General features: G+C 51.2%; 8 protein-coding genes across 8 annotated transcripts; 3 read left to right on the top strand and 5 right to left on the bottom strand.

Moving 5' to 3' along the window:
- Positions 1-31: 31 nt before the first annotated feature.
- On the bottom strand, positions 32-3712 carry An13g01490 (uncharacterized protein; the record flags this gene model as incomplete). Its single annotated transcript, XM_059743836.1, has 3 exons — positions 32-2790; positions 2909-3355; positions 3412-3712. The coding sequence occupies 3 exons, from the start codon at positions 3710-3712 to the stop codon at positions 32-34; spliced, it is 3507 nt and encodes a 1168-aa protein (XP_059602064.1).
- A 791-nt stretch (positions 3713-4503) lies between these two features.
- Positions 4504-5673, bottom strand: An13g01480 (uncharacterized protein; the record flags this gene model as incomplete). The annotated part of the gene is made up of 1 exon (XM_001396250.3): positions 4504-5673. The coding sequence occupies one exon, from the start codon at positions 5671-5673 to the stop codon at positions 4504-4506; it is 1170 nt and encodes a 389-aa protein (XP_001396287.3).
- Positions 5674-7571: 1898 nt separating this feature from the next.
- An13g01470 (uncharacterized protein) lies at positions 7572-7994 on the top strand (the record flags this gene model as incomplete). Its single annotated transcript, XM_001396249.1, has 2 exons — positions 7572-7701; positions 7777-7994. The coding sequence occupies 2 exons, from the start codon at positions 7572-7574 to the stop codon at positions 7992-7994; spliced, it is 348 nt and encodes a 115-aa protein (XP_001396286.1).
- A 392-nt stretch (positions 7995-8386) lies between these two features.
- An13g01460 (uncharacterized protein) lies at positions 8387-8779 on the bottom strand (the record flags this gene model as incomplete). Its single annotated transcript, XM_001396248.1, has 1 exon — positions 8387-8779. One exon carries the CDS (start codon positions 8777-8779, stop codon positions 8387-8389), a length of 393 nt encoding a protein of 130 aa, XP_001396285.1.
- Positions 8780-9093: 314 nt separating this feature from the next.
- Positions 9094-10467, bottom strand: An13g01450 (uncharacterized protein; the record flags this gene model as incomplete). Its single annotated transcript, XM_001396247.3, has 2 exons — positions 9094-9792; positions 9847-10467. 2 exons carry the CDS (start codon positions 10465-10467, stop codon positions 9094-9096), a joined length of 1320 nt encoding a protein of 439 aa, XP_001396284.3.
- Positions 10468-11550: 1083 nt separating this feature from the next.
- On the top strand, positions 11551-13476 carry An13g01440 (uncharacterized protein; the record flags this gene model as incomplete). The annotated part of the gene is made up of 8 exons (XM_059743834.1): positions 11551-11680; positions 11727-11863; positions 11913-12022; positions 12192-12312; positions 12354-12737; positions 12786-12916; positions 12963-13290; positions 13336-13476. 8 exons carry the CDS (start codon positions 11551-11553, stop codon positions 13474-13476), a joined length of 1482 nt encoding a protein of 493 aa, XP_059602063.1.
- A 497-nt stretch (positions 13477-13973) lies between these two features.
- Positions 13974-14527, bottom strand: An13g01430 (hypothetical protein; the record flags this gene model as incomplete). The annotated part of the gene is made up of 3 exons (XM_003188843.2): positions 13974-14074; positions 14145-14223; positions 14525-14527. The coding sequence occupies 3 exons, from the start codon at positions 14525-14527 to the stop codon at positions 13974-13976; spliced, it is 183 nt and encodes a 60-aa protein (XP_003188891.2).
- A 1120-nt stretch (positions 14528-15647) lies between these two features.
- An13g01420 (uncharacterized protein) lies at positions 15648-17563 on the top strand (the record flags this gene model as incomplete). The annotated part of the gene is made up of 5 exons (XM_059743833.1): positions 15648-15878; positions 15928-16578; positions 16634-16908; positions 16965-17361; positions 17546-17563. The coding sequence occupies 5 exons, from the start codon at positions 15648-15650 to the stop codon at positions 17561-17563; spliced, it is 1572 nt and encodes a 523-aa protein (XP_059602062.1).
- Between the last annotated feature and the right edge of the window lie 1158 nt (positions 17564-18721).

Here is an 18721-nt window from a genome sequence, read left to right as displayed (position 1 = left end):
TTCATGGATATCATCGAAATATGCAGACAGCCTACTCCCTCTCCTCTGTCGCCCTCCCCACATCAATCCCAAATCTTGGGTCATCCCCAGCCCACCATCCCAACCCAAACACCAGGCCAGAGAAATATCCCCTCTTCAGCATTTCCTTATCATTGCACCATTCTGACCCCACAGGTAATGTATCACTCTTCAGTATGTCTGAGCCCGCGACCAGCGCCCCGGCGCCAGCAATACTGCACGGGTTGAAAGGGAGAACTTCTTTCGTTTGCATAAAATACGATGCAACTAGGGTGGAGACAATCATGGCTGCAAGGAAAGCCTCGAGGATGCGGGTGGATATGGCGCTCTGCGTGAGACGGGTACGATTCGGGTCTACGATCGTGGCGGGGAAGGATGTTTGGCTGTCATTAGAGGTGATTCGTGCGTTACCGTTCATTGACTGGGCCATCAACGTGCGGTAGAGATGTTGTGTTGCGTTGATGACAGTGGCGTAATGGGAAGGGTCGGTAATATCAGATAAGGAAAGGGTTTTCTGGTCATTGAGCATGGCGGAGAAAAAGGCGTCAAAGGCTTGGTCTTGCTTATTCACGGGCTGGGAAAGGAAACTGTCGAATTTGAGGGTGGTGGAAATGTTTGTTGTGAAAAGTCGGCTTGTTGAGTCATCCGCGGTCGCAGACTGGATATCTAGACCGGGGAGTGACAACGAGGTTGTTGCATTGACTTCGTCGATTTGCGGGTTGCAGGTAAATCCGCGGATCTGGGCTGTGGAATTGCCATCAATTACACCGTAGAATCCCATTAGCGCTGGGCAGTCACCGAAATCTATTTCATCTTTGAGGTATTTGAAGGCACCGAATGTAGTGCGCGTTGCATTGGGATAGTCGGTTGTGATGGTGAAGTCAGTGGAGGTGTCTTCACCCTGACATTTCTTGTCAAGCTGCATGCGGAGGTCGAACATGGGAAAGGAATACCAAGCGGGTTTGATGTAATAAACAATGTCTTGGGGGAGCGCTTCGCAGGTGAGGTTGGCGCGGAGGGCAGGGAGGGTTAAGTTGAGGAGAACCAGACTGTCGGACGTGCTGTTGAACGAGGAGGAATTGGTTTGGACCGTCCCGTCCTTATCGGTGAGGGACGCCTCATTGAGGGTAGGGAGGACTAGCTCGTCATACGTCCAAGCTGGGTACGATAGATTGGCTCCCACCACAAGGGCTCCTGTGAGGCCGAGGCCAGGGTCGCTGGTGGTGGAGGAAAGAGGGCTGATGGTGGTGTTGAAGGTGTCGGTTCGCGCTATGGAAGCAGAGCGTGTGTACATAATGTCCTGTGTTGAATACAACCCACTGACTGCCACAGTGAGCGCAGGGGCTAGAAGAACCGTAAATCCAGTTGCGCACACAGCCCACTGTTTCCGCTTGATTGCGGTCAAGAATGAGAACAAGGTTAGCTTGGACAGGTGGTTTTCCATAAGGCTGCCCGGTGCTGTCACGCCACCCTGTCGGAGCTCCAGATATGGCTGGAACACCATAGCGGAGAAATGGATGCAGTCAAAGAATATGCGAACGATGAGGAATATCAGTGCCGGCAAATAGGCCCAGACGTAGTGGATGTAGCCGCCTGAGGTAACAGTTCCGAGTCCATCTTGACGGGCGGATACCTGATAGGATGCCTCTAACCCAGCAATAATGAGAACGGGGAGCACTATAGAGATGATCCACCACCATACTGTTACTGAAATTGGCCGCCACCAGATCAGAGGGCCAGCAGAGCTGGCTCCAGGACGAGACGCTTCGGTTGCCTTCTGGTCTTCCTCGATGCCAAACGTTCTCCAACCGTCGTTGTCTGTCACGCGGGTGTAAAACCTCCCATCTGCTAGGTTGGTGGCGAGGTCTTGAGCGTTTTTGCAGCCTGTGAGCCGCTCAGACACTTTGGGGCTGCGGCTCAGTATGCTTGCTAGCCCAGCAATTGTGCCGGGATCACGCGACGTGCAGCGATTTGGCCTACAAATCCACAGCGCTGCAGTCAGAATAATGAGGACTGCTAGGGTAGCTTCCATTATTCGGACGGAGAGCTCCCTAACAACCACTCTCTGAGTATGGGCTGAGTATGTCCCTGCGAAATTACCGTCTGCAGAGGACAGTAAGTACTGCCGTGCTATTTGGGCAGCCATGGCATTGAATGTCGGACGGGAAACCCTTTCCAAGATTGATGCGTTCAGCAAGTCAGGCATTGTGTGAGGAGAGGTTAGATTGGCGACTAGGTAGAATGCACTGGGATAGGTGCTGTTCGGGTTCGACAGATTGTATTGATAGGTTGTAAGGGAATGGGTTGTCGTATCCACATAGTTAAGAGTATCCAAGGTGTCCTCAGCCAACGAAAGGGAAGAAACAAGTCCTGTCCCTAGCTCGATACCCTCAAACCCCGGAATTGTACTATTGCCAGAGATGTTAGTGTAGGATTGGATGCTAGTCACACTCTGATTGCCGTAGAGTAGCGAGACGGATCCTTGCGATATTCTGAAGGTAGGACTGCAAACGAGCGCTTGAATCTTGGTGCTATTGTCAGACCAGTGGGCGGCAGCAAAAATCAGGCGTGTGTCATTGAGACCATTAGCCGTATCTGTATCCGTACATGTGGCGGTGAAAACGTCCGCATAGTATCCCCCCACCGAAGAGGAGCTCCTCTGAAAGCTTGTGAACGGGTACTTCGAACACGAAGGAGTACTAAGAGTCATGTTGAGCTCATCGTATTCGCACATTTGCGTGCTGCAACCGGAAGTCCAATTTGCGACTGTGCCTACGTCGCATTACAAGATCGGCAGAGAACATGTCGACTGTCCCTGAAATGACTGCATCGGCTCCTGGAAAGGTAGTCAGTCTCTTGTCTCAACAATAGCGGAGCAACTTAGTCCCACCTAGTTTCTTGTCGGAGGTTGTGAACGGTTGGAAGGCATATCTATCGGTCGATCCTAACGGATATGGCAGGTTCAGCCACCAAGCTCCAGCTACAACCATTGCAGCCGTTCCATCAACCTTGGAGCCATTAAACCCAGCAGCGTCAAAGCTCGCTTGAGTCATTAGAGTGGTTGGAACATCCTTCATGTAAACATTTTGCAGCATGAACAGACCAGTCGAGACCACAGTAATTAGCTTTATGAGCAGTGTTCCCAGAACTGCAAGGACAACAGCCCAAGAGGATTGCTTCAGAGCGCGAAAAAGGATGACCACGTTCCAGTCAGACACGTAATCCAGTAGCAAAGAGCGTGTAGCGGGTTTGGGCTCTTGAATCATGAACTTCCAAGGCATAAGCTGTTTCGTCCGATACTCGACCTGGCCCCAAAACCCGGCGACAATAGTAAAAACTGCGGGGTCAGCATACTTCACGTAAAGAACTCTGGATAAGCAAAGGATGGCTTACCCGCTGTCGGGCCATACGTCCACAGATAGTGATACCTTTCCTCACTTGTGCTCAGGCCTTTTTTCTGTGTCGATACCGAATAGAGCACCTCAATAACAATAATGAAACATATGAATAGCACACCGAACACGGCCAGAGACACGGAGCGTAGTATCACGGGGGACCACATGTGTCGCCGTGGTGCATAACCAGGTAGCGAGTCGCCATCACTCTGACCAGACACGTCCCTCACACCTGTAGATGGTGGTTTCCCGGGTACACGCGCAAAGGTTTTTGCATTGGGCAAGATATTGCCCAGCATTTTTGACGCAGATAGCCCGTGGACACCAACAGACACCACCGCTCGTCAGTTGTCTTTCGACGATGATTTCACTTCGTCAGAATTATCTGACGTGGGGGCGGTTCGAGCCTCAGGTATAAGTAGGGACGTTTTGGGCAAGGGATTGCCGCAGCGGCACAGCCCACCGTCAATCCCTGCATAGCCTGATCCTTTTGCGTCCTTGAGACGCTGGCGGCAGACACTGGCGGCAAGGCTGCGATGACGGTTATTGTTGATGGTGTCCAGGGTGGGTTATCCAATACTGGAGAACTGATTCATCCAAAGTGGGTCAGGGTGGTCGTAGCATTATCCAGATGATTCAGAGAGTGCTGTGTACTCTCTCGTAGCAATAGCTTTCTCTCAAGCTTTCCCTACCATGGGACCCTTGGGAATCAGTGCTGAGACGAGGCTTGTCCCTGCCGCCGGCTCCACTTGGGCCGGTCACTTCATGCCAACTAAGCAAGGGACTGTCCAACCAGCAGCTGACTTGGTGCGGGGGTTATCGAAAAGGGCAAAGCACGAGGCTGGAACTTTGAAACACATGGAGAATGATAGGGATGTCGCTAAGAAACCTGTTGGTCAGGTATTTTTCCGGCAGAAAGCTGGTAATTAGACCTGGGAAGGGAATATTGTAAGCATGACCCTCTGCCCATATCTAACAGGTTGTAGATTAATCTCCAGTACCAGCCAGGGTTAGTACCCTGTCAGCTAGAGATATATGTGGAAAATCAAATAAGCGCCTTCTGATAGTGGTCACTAATAATACCCCCCAATCAGCCCTTCCAAAAGATCCTCCCCTCAAACAATCTCCTTGCCGTGCGAAACACCGTTGCGAACCTCAATATACCCTCCTCATCAAATGTCGCTCCGACGAGCAGATTTCCGCTCGCATGTCCCAACGTAATGCCCGCCTCATCCACGCGCTTTTCGCCGACCACCTGCGATACCGTACTGCCTGACATTCGCGCCGCAGACGCTACAGCTAATGCCACTGTAATCGGCACCGCCTTATGCGGCTGGCCAACTGATAGAGCTCGCACGAGCAAGTCCACCTTTTCCTTCGTCTGCTTCTGCTCCACTGCGCGTGTATCCGTCCCTGGCTGCGATACTAGACATATTTTAGGTACACTGCCAGGCACGGCTTCCCTGGTATCAGCCAACCCCATCTTCACACCCGCCTGCCGACGGATAGAATCCAACCGATCAAGCAGACCCGGATGCGCTGTAATCTCTTCCGGTGTCAAGTTCCCTTCTACTTCCAAATCCTCCGCACGCACAAACACACACGGATTCGCCACATCAATACAAGTGGCCTCCACCCCATCAAACACATCCCTCACTTGTCCCGTAGGAAGCAATTTGCCCGTCCTTGATCCCGCTGGATCCACAAAATCCAACTGTACAGGTGCCGCTGTTCCCGAAACCCCATCTATCGCAAATTCCCCCGACGCAGCAGCCTCTCCATCCACCACGGGAAAACTAGAATGGACGATCTTCCCCGTATTGGTGTTGTGAATGCGCACGGATGCAGATGTCAATCCAGGCACTACTAACCCAGAGTCGACGGCGAATGGTCCAACGGCACTGATCATATTCCCGCAGTTGCTGGAGTAGTCTACATCGGGGGTTTTCACGCCCAGAGACACGAAGGTGTAATCAATGTCTGCGCTGGGGTGGGTGGGCTTACCCACTACGCAGATTTTGGAAAGGCTGGAGATGCCTCCGCCTAGGCCGTCGAGTTGTCGGCCGTAGGGATCGGGGCTGCCGAGGACACCCCGGAAAATGGGGTCCCATTTGGCCTTATCTGCGGGGAGGTCGTCTTGCTTGAAGAAGATGGCGCGGGAGGTACCGCCTCGGTAGTAGGCTGCTGGGAGGTGATGTTGCTTTTTTGTGCTGAGGGAGCGAGACCCTGATGGCAGGGTATGGCGAAGTTGACGCAGCATGATGCGTTGAATTGGCATAGTTCTAACTGAGATGTGGTGGAATCATGGCGGAATGGGAGATGATGGATGGGTCGGAAGTGCTCCGATGGCGGTCGGAAGGAACCGATCCGCCGTTTGGGTCGGCGTGGTTCCATGCAACCGAGAAAGCAGATGCTTCCCTATCCTTCTTTATGGGGGGTTGCTCGATTCTATCTGGGCTTTAGAGAATCATAAACATGGTTGCAACATGCACAATGGAATGATGAGCTGTATCTTCAACAAAGCCCACGCGTGCACGTATAATGAATAAAACATCGAAATGGATGTTGTCGCGTAAATTGTCACGTTTAAAACATTGAGAGATACCACTTACCTCGATTCATAACAAAATCTCTGATTGCCTCTGATGGTAATGGCCCATATCAATAGCCGTAAAAGTGGATTTGAATGTAGCACCTCTGAATGTGCTCCTCCGATCACTCCGATGCAAACCCGCCACGCCTCACTTCCAAGCGTGGCAGCAAGTCCTGTGTGCGGAGAATGAGATCGCAATTACTCTTACATCATGTAGCATACTAATATCTCAACTAAATATTGTTCATGCCCATACACAACATAGCTTCAAGGGTGATAATCCAGGAGAGTCATTCGACAGGCTAAAGGACATAGAAGACCTTTCATGACCAGAATATGTTACAGATACGGTAGGGCTGAATCTATACTTTGTTTTTTCCTTCCAGTGGTTTCAAGCTGCAGGTCTCATCACAAGTCGGACCATGTATAACTAGTGGATTCTATAGTATGCAGCTGCGATGCAATATGAGGAACCCATCCTCTGGCTAGATCCGTCCCGATTCCGCAGTCAAAAGTGGACTACCCTGCTTCTTCCGGGGTATCTGGAGCGATTTAACTTTGTTTTTTATATCTACATCCAGGAACCAACCCAAGATATCAAACGACAAAAAGACGAAGGGGAAGCTATGTGTTGGGGCCCTCAAATGCGCAATGCAAATGAAAACAGTGCCTCTGCTAAGTGACTAGTTACTCAGGACGCCACCAGGGCTAGGAAACTACGTTGCTTTTCCAGCCGACCGAGAACCCAGCCCATTGTTGCACAAGGGGTCTAACTATCTAAAATAAGCCGACTCGATCGGCGAATCATCTTCCGAACAAGGTCAAAAATTGATCAAGCCCGGCTATATCCGTACTGCGTCTCGGATGCATCGGAGACTCCAAAGCGAAGTATTCCGTGACCTCAACGCCGTACAGATCCACTAATGCGGACTGATCACAGTTACAGTGTCTTCCTCTGGCACTGACAAATATCTCTAAGTGGGGAGCTAATATATTAATAGTCTTCTGTTTGATCTTTTAATATACCGCACTCCAGTAAAGCCGCCCTGCGTTCTTCTATCGATCTATTTGGGCATCATGGCAACTCCCCAGGGGACGGATTTCTTCCAAGTAAGGCAACAGTTGGATGCGACTTTACTTCTCAAAATCATATGAGCATCGCTAAGATGGTATAGGCAGGGTTGTACGGAGAGGAAAGCAGACACTGTGACCAAGAAGAGTAAGTCCGATCTAATTACAACCAACTTTGTAGTCCACTGAGACATCACCGTGTTACAACACACTACTAGTTCAACGAATCACGCGATGTGATGCAGATAACTATTGCCTTGCTAAGAAGCACACGCTCATCACGGGAAGGAAAGCAATCGGTCAATAATGGTGATGACTATCCAAATACTGTCGCCAACTTACGTCCTGAACTTATATAAACCCTCGTTGCACACCAGAAGCTCCCCCGAAGCATCCAACACAATCAAGCTGTCTCAAGCCAGTCTTCCAAAGACCCCAACCTTCAACATCTCAACTTGTTCTCAACCGCAGGAAACCAAGTTCATACTTCCACCATGCGCTTCACTGCTTTCATCGCAGCCACCATGGCTCTGGCCGGCTCTGCCGCAGCACAGTGCCACGCTGGCGGCACTGCCAACTGCAAGCCTGGCTTCGACTACTGCGCCTCGACCCTGAATAATCGAGGTAACACCCTGTGCCTTGATTAACCAAGTGGCCCAGAAATGTAATGAAAACTAACTACGTCGTCCACATCAATAGGTGACGCTGACTCTGCAATCCGAGACGCAATGAGAGCCGCAGACTACTCCTCCTTCAGGGTCAATGCTCCGGGAACTTGGGATAACATCCTCTTCCATTGCAACAATGACTATACGCTGAAGGTCGTGAAGCAGTGCCCCGAAGCTCGTTGTGTGGACGGTGGTTTGAACAAGAATGATTACTGCGACAAGGAGGGTAGTGCTTTTGATTTTTTCTAATTTCGTTCACCCTGATTGTTGTGGTGATCGAGTGGGATGTGTGGTAGGATTTATTGTTTGCTATATATGGGGGATTATGGAATATGTCTGTCTGTCAGTAGTTAGACAGGAGGGGCAGGGGCTGAAAGGGTATTTAAAATGGGGGAGGGAGGGGATGAAGTTATACCATGTACGTTCGCTCATTTCGTTTCTTGCGCTAGGAATGATGGCGGTAGCTACATTCTCTTGGTTCTTTAAAGTCTGTAGTAGCTAGTCTGCAGCATTCTGAGTAAATTCTCCCTTGCCTTTCTGCAACTTTAGGTATCGCTCATGAGCAATACTTGGATTTTCTGATCTTTGAGAGAAACCCGGGGGAATGGTATCCCTCACCAGCAGTAACAAGAAAAACCTATCTACTTCAACGGACTCCCCCCACCCATCCAAACCGCCACCTTCTCAATCCTCCCCTCCTCATCCACATCGAAGAAATTACAATTATGCATATCGTTCTCTGTCCCGTCCTTCAGCTTCCCAATATACCGCTGCTGCGTGGCAACTTTGCCCGCCTTCTCATCCACGACCATGCTCAGAACACGGTGTTCCATTGAGTTAGACCGGGCGACAAAATCAGCCAGCATGGAGTGGATAGCGTCCCGGCCTGTGAAGGTTGTGTTGGCTGCTGTCACTATGGTGAAAGTAGCGGTGGGGGCGAGGAGCGAGATGGTGGTGGGGAGGTCGGACGCGTCGATGGAGGTGAAGTAAGTTGTAATTGTTTCCGTTAAGGTGGTGTGTGTATTCGTGGCCATTTTGGGAGGAGTAGGGTGTGGTGAGGAGATGTATTTTCGTTTGAAGTGGGATGTTGTGCGGTGAGGAGAATGAGGGGTTGGTGAAGATTGAACTAAGGAGAATAATCCCGAGGAGAATAGGTGGGGTATGGTTAGTACTAGGTTACATTAATGAATCGATCGTGGTGTCTGCGGGGCAGTGATCGACGGGCATGTATTGCCAAGCTTTGTGTGTGAGTTGGATTATTGTATTTGGCTATGTCCATGTACTATCTAGTAATTGCTGGTGATAATGATGATGTAGGCAGAAATTATGTGTGCAAGTGCGAGTAGTATCAACCCTGGCTAATCATCGCCAGCATACGCGCTGCTCCATCCTCCGCAAACATCATATCCTCCATGTCTATCGAGTCCAGAATATGCGCTCGTCCGCGGGCACGCATGTCCGCTTCATAAGCAGCAATGGCGCGCTCTACTGCTACTGCGTCTTCACCTTCCTGGTAAGTGTTACTCTGCTTTTTTTGCACCTCTTCCATGAGCGAGTCGAACAATACCAACGCGTCATACATAGCAATGTTGACACCGTCGCCATTCGGTGTCGCCAGGTGCGCTGCATCTCCTAGCAACGTGACCCCAGGGACTCGTGTCCAGTTCGGACTTCCGTCGAGGTAAATCTCTGGGTCAAGTCGGTGCAGTGGCCACGGACGCCAGGGCCCTTCTGCTGCTTGGACAAATGCACGGAGATGCGGCGCCCAGTCTGCGTAGTGCTGTAACACTGCAGCGCGCGCTTTCTCGGGCTTGGTTATGTCGGCTTCGCCTCCAGGCCTGGTAAATGTAGACGGTACTTCAAGACCCATATAGACGCGGTAGGAGCGGTCGGACATCTGTTGTATGCAGAGGGTGCAGCCCCGGGTCGTGGCGAGAGAGTTACCAGCGCCTACCATTTCGTGTGCTGCTGCGTACTGCGGGTTGCCGGGTGAGATGCGACCTTCAATGAACATTCTTCCAGAGTATTGTGGCTCTGCGGGGGTTATCTAGGAGAATAATTCAGTAAGTGCGATGATGATAGTGAACGGATGGCTACTTACCAGTTGTCGGACCTTGCTCCAGGCACCGTCAGCGCCAACCACGAGTCTGAAACCGCTTTCTGCTGAACCATCGGTAAAGCGTAGTGTGCAGTCTGCAACATGCCCATAGCCAACCTTACTGGTCCGTTCAATCCCCTGAAGTGCTTTGGCCCACCGGATGCGATGTGCTGGTAACGAATTCAGAAGTAGTTGTCGCAGCTGCAGGCGGTCGATTTCGGGGGCATCGCGGCCTTCGCCAAATGTCTTGCGAAGATTACCACGGAAGTCTTGCACCGTCAATGTCGTGGCGTCTCGCCGGGCAAACTTCTCAAACTCTTCGATTAGGCCTGCGCGCCGCAGGGCTTCTTGGCCTGTTTCTCCGTGGAGATCGAGTGTGCCACCTTGGAACTCAAGCGCATTTTCTGGTGAGGTATCGCGCTCGAATATGACATAATCAATTCCGGCTGTTTCAAGGAGGCGTGCGAATGTAAGTCCACATGGGCCACCACCGACAATTGCTATCGGTGCGGGCTTTCTCATGGTGGCAATAGTGCGGACCGCAGTGGAATAAGGTAGGTTCAGGGTACTGAGCGAAGAGAAGGCCTTTGGTATGCTTATTGCATGTGAGAAAATTCGAGACATTGCGAGGAGTATGGTCCGTTATTTGCTTCGACCATGACTGACAAACGGCAGAGTGAGACTTTTATAGTGACCTTCGGGTGGTAGTAAAACCCGAGATTGGCCAACCGCGGGTGGCAGATCTCGGGCGTTACAAAGTGCCGAGTCCAGATCATTGCCCACCCAACTTATATTGCGTTCCGAAAAATTGGAACTGTGAGTAATCAGGATGTTTATTTAATGCACAGAGGTATGTATACCGCCGCCTGCGCCTAATTTTTTTTCGAGTAGCAGGGTACTTGGAAGCCAGAGTACGAAAACCGCTTCGGCCAAGTTGCACCATAGATTTGACAGAATTCAACCCCGAGATAGCAGCATACTATAGAAGCCTTACACTTGGAGTAGGTAATTGACAGGAATTTGCATTCGTATTCAAACGTCTTTGCAATAGTAGGGGTGCCACCTATTCGGCGTCTAGGAGAAACGGACATTATTCCTAATCCTTCACAGGTCTCAGTGGAGGCTACTAAGATGCAGGGTCCGGTCTATAAAGCCACAAGAACTACCATGGTCTAGCGGCCCGAACAGTAGTACACTAAAGAATGAGAGCAGCCGTCAATAACTGACACATGGCATTGACACTGGCTAGGCCATGGTACACTAATATCCACCCAGGGATCCAGCCCAGGCAGGCGTTCAGGAACAGATTCCTAGTTTCCTTATAAAATCGATACTATAATTAGCTACGGCAAACTTAATGCTCTATTTCTTCAGTCGAGGGTCAATCAAGGCCATGTACCATGTACTCGTCGGCCGAGATAGCATCAGGTATCTCGCCGATCGCGTGCTAGCGGGGTAAACTGCCAGTAGTCGAATCCTTCACGGTTATCGGGAAGCTGTCATCCCAGTCCATCCCCTCTCGATTAATTACCAGTTAGTCCACAAGGTGTGTTTTGTGATGAGTCACGTCCAGATGTAGCTGCTGATAAGGCACCTAGACGCGATGCTGCCTGATAAGCTCGGCTTATCTGCTCCATCTCTCTGATTCTTTTCATCCCACTTCAAATATTCGCCTGGCCTGCATCCAAGTCACTTTTCCTGGCAGTGATGGCTTCTGACGAGACTACCCGGCTCCTTCCAAGTCCAGAAGATGAACAACCGTGCGATCGGGGTGAAAGTGAGACTAGAGGGAGCATTTCTGGCGGAACCGGGCTAGCCATTTTCATCGCATACCTAGGTAGTTCTACCCCCGCATTGTCCCAAACGATTGCTGACACAAGTAGGTGCATTTTTGGCCAGTACAGATGAATCTCTCGTCATAGCAACTTACGATATCATTGCTTCCGAGTTCCATGAGCTATCGAAAGCATCATGGCTCGTTACGGGATACAATTTGGGCTATTGCATCGCGTTACCAGTGGTAGGTACTGTTGGTCGGGAATAAAGATGCCTGGTTTTGACGGACACAGTACGGCACCCTAGCAGATAGCCTGGGACGCCAGAGATCTATGCTTCTGGGATACCTAGTGTTCGCCCTTGGCTGTCTAATCAGGTGGGTGGGACGCAACTGGAGCGATCAGTATGTCACTAACTCGAGCAGCTCTCTCAGCAATTCAATGAACCAATTGATAGCTGGACGGATAATTAGTGGAGTGGGATCTTCTGGCATGGTTGTCATGATTTCCATCATCATAACCGGTGCGACGCTGTGCCCGCCTCTATTCCACGCAGGAAGCTAACGTGTGTAGATCTGGCGGCGCCCAGCGAGGTTGCATTATTGCGCAGCTACACCAATGTCGTGAACATGCTCGGAAGGGGTGCTGGAGCTCCGCTGGGACGTGTAATAGTCAATTCACTAGGTTGGAGATGGTAAGAATTTCTCTCCGCATCCTTGAGTTTCTCGCTAATAGCTTAGGGCTTTCACCGGCCGGCTACCCCTTATTGTACTGTGTCTGTTTCTATCCCGGGTGCAGTTCCCTACAAAACCTCGAGCAGCCACTCCTGCCGCTGAGACGTCCAACATTGAAAAGCTAAAAAGACTGGATTATTTCGGCATTTTTAGCTTCGCGGCTGCGGTCTTCACCCTATTGCTAGCTTTGACGGCAGCTGGAACAATTGACAGAAAGCTATCCACGGTGTATGCCCTGCTAGGGATGTGTACACTAGCCACCGTGGTATTTATCTGCCATGAATGTCTATGGGCAGCAAAGCCGCTGGTACCCTTACGACTGGTCACCAAGGGTGTTGGGCAGTACTGGCTGGTGCAGGTGGTGCTGTTTAGCGGACGATGTGGTGTAGGTTGCAACGAGGTCCTGTGTTGCGCAACTTACTGACAAATCAAGGTCACCACTACCATTACACAATACCTGACACAGGTGAGGCAAATGCAGGAGGAAGGGGCAACTCTATTTCTTGTTCTAAGCACCATGGCTCTGGCGGTGGGCTCGATCATTTCGGGGTTCTCGATTAAACGGTGAGTTGCGATATCTTGCTCCGGGTGGCTTGCGCTGACTCTTTAGAACGAAACGTTATAAGAAAATGAGTCTTGCCTCCGCCGCGATTAGCATAGTTGCATCAACTCTATTATTCTTCTCGTGGCATTTTGATCGCCCCGTCTGGGAAACGCTCCTCGTCATTCCCATGAGCACCCCCATCGGCATAATCATATCGGGCGAGTTCATTGGTATGACCGGTCGTGCACCACAGGAAGATATGGCGTCGTGTGTAGGGGCATACTATCTCAGCCAACAATTGGGAGTGATTCTCGGAGGATCCTTCGCGCCGTTGTTGGTGCGGATGGGATTCATGCGGGATATTGCCGGAAAGTTTGGGCAAAGGACCCCAGAAGTATGTTTCCTCATCCTCTTGACAGTCGTATACTGACGAAAGCAGATTGCCCGCCAAGTTCTGAGCGACGCGCGGTATGTTGATACGCTGCCAGAAGGCATGCAGGCGGTTGTCCGATCGAGTCTGCAGTACGGTTATCAGTTCATTCCGAGTAGGTGTATCTCTTTCCATGTGGACATCGGCTAATGAAGCTAGTTCTTGCCACGGTGACAGCGGCTTTGTGTTTGCCCAGCTGGTTATTTACGCCGGAAGAGAGGTTGGATTGAGAATAACCGGATTGGCCATGCCGGTGCGCGATACCACGGTCGGAAATTCGACCACATTCAAGGCATCATGAAAAGTTGAATTCGTAGCTTGCTGCATCATCTATACACTCATCTACTTGTCTTCCTTTATGCATATTCCAGCCGGCTTGGGAGTTCTAGAATCTTCAAGGTCCTCAGAAAGGGGTTAGAAGACGCCCTCGGTGAAGTCGACCACCTGGGACTTTTCGATCAGGCCATCCAGGGTCTGAACGAAGCCTAGATGCGCCGGGTCTTTGGTGAGATAATACTCTCTGTCTTGATCGGACTCAAACTCCATGACGAAGACATGGGTGATTCCATTCTGAAGTCGTCTTTATTAGCGTGGATATTTCTCCCAATCCCACTACTTCCGGGCATGAATCACCTACATTCTTACCCTCAGGTGAATCCTGCTTTCCCGCTCTGAATGACTTTATGTATGGCTTCTGAGTGATAGGATGTAGACACTTGTTCTTCAGGGAGACGAGGTGAGCGCATGTCTAGCATGAAAACCAGTCAGTCAGATGCTGTGGTGTCAGTTGGACATGACGTAAGGGAATGCTGACTCACCTCCTGGACCCTTTCGGGGGCGAGAGAGGATTTGAACTGGAATTGGACGATGTGAGTGATCATATTGGAGGTCCGGGGTCTGACAAGCAATAGTGAGGCGGTCGCCGAAAGGGTGTTCCTTGTTGGGATAAGAAGGTGGTGGTGGTTGCAGTGATGCTGCAGTAGTGCTGCTGAGGGGAAGCAACAACCCCGAGACATCCAGACGTCAGTGGAGATGGGATCAGTCAGCAGGAGGAGGGTCAGGAGGAGGGTCAGTCAGGCCACCGGATTATTTCATTAGTCTTCACGCTCGGGAACTCGTATTGAATGGCCGACATCCAAATGGTTGAGGGTACTCCGTACAAAGTACTTCATTCGAGCCAGGCAGGGACGAAACACACCATGGCGGCAGTATCTTCCGATGGTGAAGCGTGCGACCGGCAACTTAATGGATGGCCTTTCCACTCCCCGCCAGTCAGCCACCCCTCGTACTAATGTTGATTAGATTGCAGGGGACTGCAGAGGATTGCAGATACTTCCGGTCATCGAGGCTTTGCGCAGTGACCGTGACATTGTCACACCAGCCATGATTGGCAACGGCCACGCGGCGTCGGGGACCATTCCAGTGCCATTCGGGGATTGCCCAGGGACTCGGATTTCGGGATCCTCATTTAAACAGACGGGGACCCGGAGCCACTCCCCCACACATGTTTCCAAGGGGGTGGAATAATTAGAATAGTCGCCGTCGTTAGTCGCCGACCTGGTGGGAAGTTAATTTGCTTGTGTCACGGTGGTGGCACAAGGCCCCCCTCGCCGACAATTAATTGTGGAGGAACTCCATTGATTAGATGTGCCTGTCGAGGGTCAAGTGAAGCCCGAGAACATGCATCGGGAACCACCCAGCAAACATCTCCGCCAATACCTGCAGCCAACCAACAAAAGAACAACTGCGCCGATCGACGAGGTGATGGTGTGATGAGTGACATCCCAACACACCGGGTTTAGGCGGCTGATCCGGCTTCTCGGGACCTTTCCTTCAGTCGGGGAACACCTGCATCAAATAAATTCAGCACTGCTGGCTGGATGCCGCCTTCCCCTCGCCACTAAAAGTACACCGGCGACCCGCACTATCTTGCAGCGGCCTTCTCCCCCACTAGGCCTTGTTCGGGCGAACCCCTCGAGATCTGTAAGGCTTGTCCCTGGCAGTGGCTAGCTGGTCGCCTTGTTCAGATCATGCAAAACCCTTCGAGGCCATCGATCAATAACGCTGACCCCATGCTGAGTCGATCGGAATGCCACTGCCAGCATATTCAACGTAGGCTAAGGACTGCAAATGATCAGGGCTGGTGATGGTCCCCGAACCTCGGGGATCTCGGCATGCAGGCCTGATTCCAGAACTCGGGAATCAGCCTCGATGGAGTCCGATCATTCGATGCTACGAATCCTCCATACATTGTAAATAATATATCCTTCATATGGCCTCCCTTTACCCTGGAGTTGGCTCGTGCATGCAGAATCATCATCATGGCCGACCAACGACCCTCTCCCCTCGCCTGTGTACCCTGTCGTCGTCGCCATGTCAAATGCGACGCTCGCATGCCCATCTGCACCCGTTGTCGCAATAGCAACAGTGACTGTCACTATGTTCGTTCACGGCGCGGCTTACGGAACAGATCTAGTCCTGATCCACCCCCGGGCGATGTCGATCTCCTCCCAGACTTTACCACCTGGCTAAACAACACCATTGACTTAGATGTACGCCTTTCTATCCTACTAAACATGAATGCCATGCTAACCAACCCAGCCAGAGCTACTCGGCCTCGACCCCAGCATCGATGTCAATGGCGATGTTCACTCCGATCCCATCCCGGACTTTCCTCCGTCACCACCAGCATACACTCCCACAGTCGCGGAGTCTGAGCCCCTTGCCCATGATGCCATGATTCAGCTCTATTACCATCACTTTCATCGCTCGCATCCCATCCTCCTGCCCCGGCGCAGTCTTGCTTCGTCGCTATGCCAGCACATCCCATCGTACATCACGCATATCATGCGTTACATCGGCAGCCACTACTATCCCCAGCCAGGATTCAGCGATACCTTCCAAGCGCCCGCCTACACGGCCCTTTCCGCCCCAAACGACGGATTCAAGGTCCAGGGGTTACTTCTTCTCGCTATCATTGAGCACTCCTACGGACATGAAGAGACGGCCCGTAAGCTCCTCAAAGATGCGATTCAATTAGCATGCCACCTCGACATGATCAACCCCTCTTTCGCACGTAGCCACTCTCGCGGCAGTCCTGTCCTCGAAGAAAGTTGGCGACGCACCTACTGGGAACTCGTCGTTGTGGAAGGGCTCGTGTCCGCTTTTGGCGGCGGGCCCATCCTGCCCAGTTACAAATGGATCAACGACGAAATGCAGCTTCCCTGCGACGAAAAGGCATATAATTTCGAGGTACATCCTTAGCGGACAAGCTAACGAATTCATTTGACACTAACATCCTAACTAGCAACTCAAACCCCCCAAACCATCCGCCACCCTCTCAACCCTCCTAGATCTCGACCTCCACCACATCTCCCCCTTCACCTACCGCATCCTCGCAACGCAAGAACTCCGCGCCGTCCTCCAAGTCACACAATGCCTCGACCCCGACACCGAACTTCAAACCGAAACATTAGACGCCCGTCTCGCCACCTCTTTAATGAGACTTCCCTCATCCCTACCAGAACACGACACTGCAACCGTCGACGAAATGGTCTTTCAAACACTAATGATAACATACCTGTACGCCAAGCCTACCCAACTCTCCCCAGCCAAACTCTAACAATGACAAATACCAGAAGCCTAATCTACCTCCACCACCCACATTCCACTATCCGCCTCGCCTCCTACCACTCCGCCACCACCCTCGCTTCCTCCTCCTCAACATCATCCTGCACCCGTCTCCGCACCCTCCAATCCTTACCCTTATCCGCGCACATCCCCCACCACGACTCTCCCGCCTCTAACACCCACTCCCACAAACTCCTCCGCGCCGCAGATCTCCTCTCGAACCTTGCTACGCTCCCTAGCACGGTCCTCTCCCGAACGCCGTTCTTCACCTGCGCTCTTGCCATCGCTGCGGTGGTCCATGTAGCCTCCTTGACGGGCGGACCTCCGTCTTCTCTGGCGATCAAGTACGAGGGCGAGACGGGAGCTGGGAAGGAACAGTCACTGAAAGCGAGGATTGAGTTAGGGGTAGGAGCGCTGCAGGTTCTTGGACGGGCGTGGCCGCTTGCTAGGAGGGTTAGGGGGGAGATGGTCGATATGTATCGCGGGAGGTGTTGATACATTCCTACCTTCTACTTGTGTGTTGGAGATTAAGTGGGATGACTTGGAGCTGAAATTGTATATAATATCATCGATAACTATGATGATCAAGTACACGATAGACAAATAGTACATAGATAAATTTCCTGGGATAATTCTTGTTTGTTTTCTCTTTCTTTTCTCAACATCTATGGAGTGTGAGACAAGTACGTCCAGATAGGATCATGTTCGTAGCTGTTTTGATCCATCCCCTATGGCAGAAATATCAGGCAGCTTAGAATTGAGAACACGCCATGACTAAGGTATGGTTTCAAAAGACCGCCACCGAAGTAGAGTGACTGTCCATTGATAAGAAAGTACCTGCCCGACTGACCATTACCAATCCAATACACCAAGCCGATCATATTTCCGACCTGTAGTCCCATGTATTCCCCACTTAAGTCCATAGTCTCCTTTAACACCGTTCTCTCACTGCAACAAAGAAAGAAACCAGTATCCAGTCACTCATCACCACCAGCTATTTACCCCGTGCCGTCATCTCGAAGTCTTGGCGATGTTAGCCACAGCCTGGCAAAAATGACAAGAACCAAACTATTCCCGATCCCGATACATCTTTCTCTTCGGCACAGCGGAAGGGACATTTGTACCCTGGCACTTTTCCTCTTCGGTGGTTCGTATTCAGCTTCGCTTGAATATCGGTTGCCTTGGCAAGGGGCCATCGTCGAAGAGGTAGTTGTGCGGCCTATGGCCGCCTATGTTCTCGGATTTCGTGATGGTCATGTTCATGGGCTCATCTTCGATGCTCTGGGAAATATCAGTTGACGATGGGGAGCGCTGCATACGTGTTTGCGGTTGTGTCGTAGACTACTGATACGAATGGGTTTGGTGATGTTGTGATCTTGTATAATCCTTGCCAGGCGAGCTCGTCGGGGAGCTTTTTCATTTCCGTTTCATGTGCCAGTTTCGCGAACAGGTCATTGTTGCTGGCAGCCAGTGCCTGTTTAGCGACGTATACTCGCAGAATATCTGAAGTTGTAGGTCCAGATAGGAATGTTTTTCTCAGTAAAGCCACATCCATCCAGTGTCCATGGGATTGAGAGCGCTTGCTCGTTGTCGTTAGTATTGGTAGCCCTCCTTTTTTATCTTTTGTTTTGGTTGAGACCGGCGTCTTCTTAGGCAATTCTCCTTCTGAAGGCCCTTATTTTGCCAGGTTGTGAAGGGGTGTTTCCTCTATTCATGACTGTTGTCTCTCTCCCATTTGTTTTATCCTGTCCATCTGATCTCGCTT

Source organism: Aspergillus niger, assembly GCF_000002855.4.
Source record: "Aspergillus niger supercontig An13".
Classification (NCBI taxonomy): domain Eukaryota; kingdom Fungi; phylum Ascomycota; class Eurotiomycetes; order Eurotiales; family Aspergillaceae; genus Aspergillus; species Aspergillus niger.
This window is presented reverse-complemented; position numbering and strand designations above follow the sequence as displayed.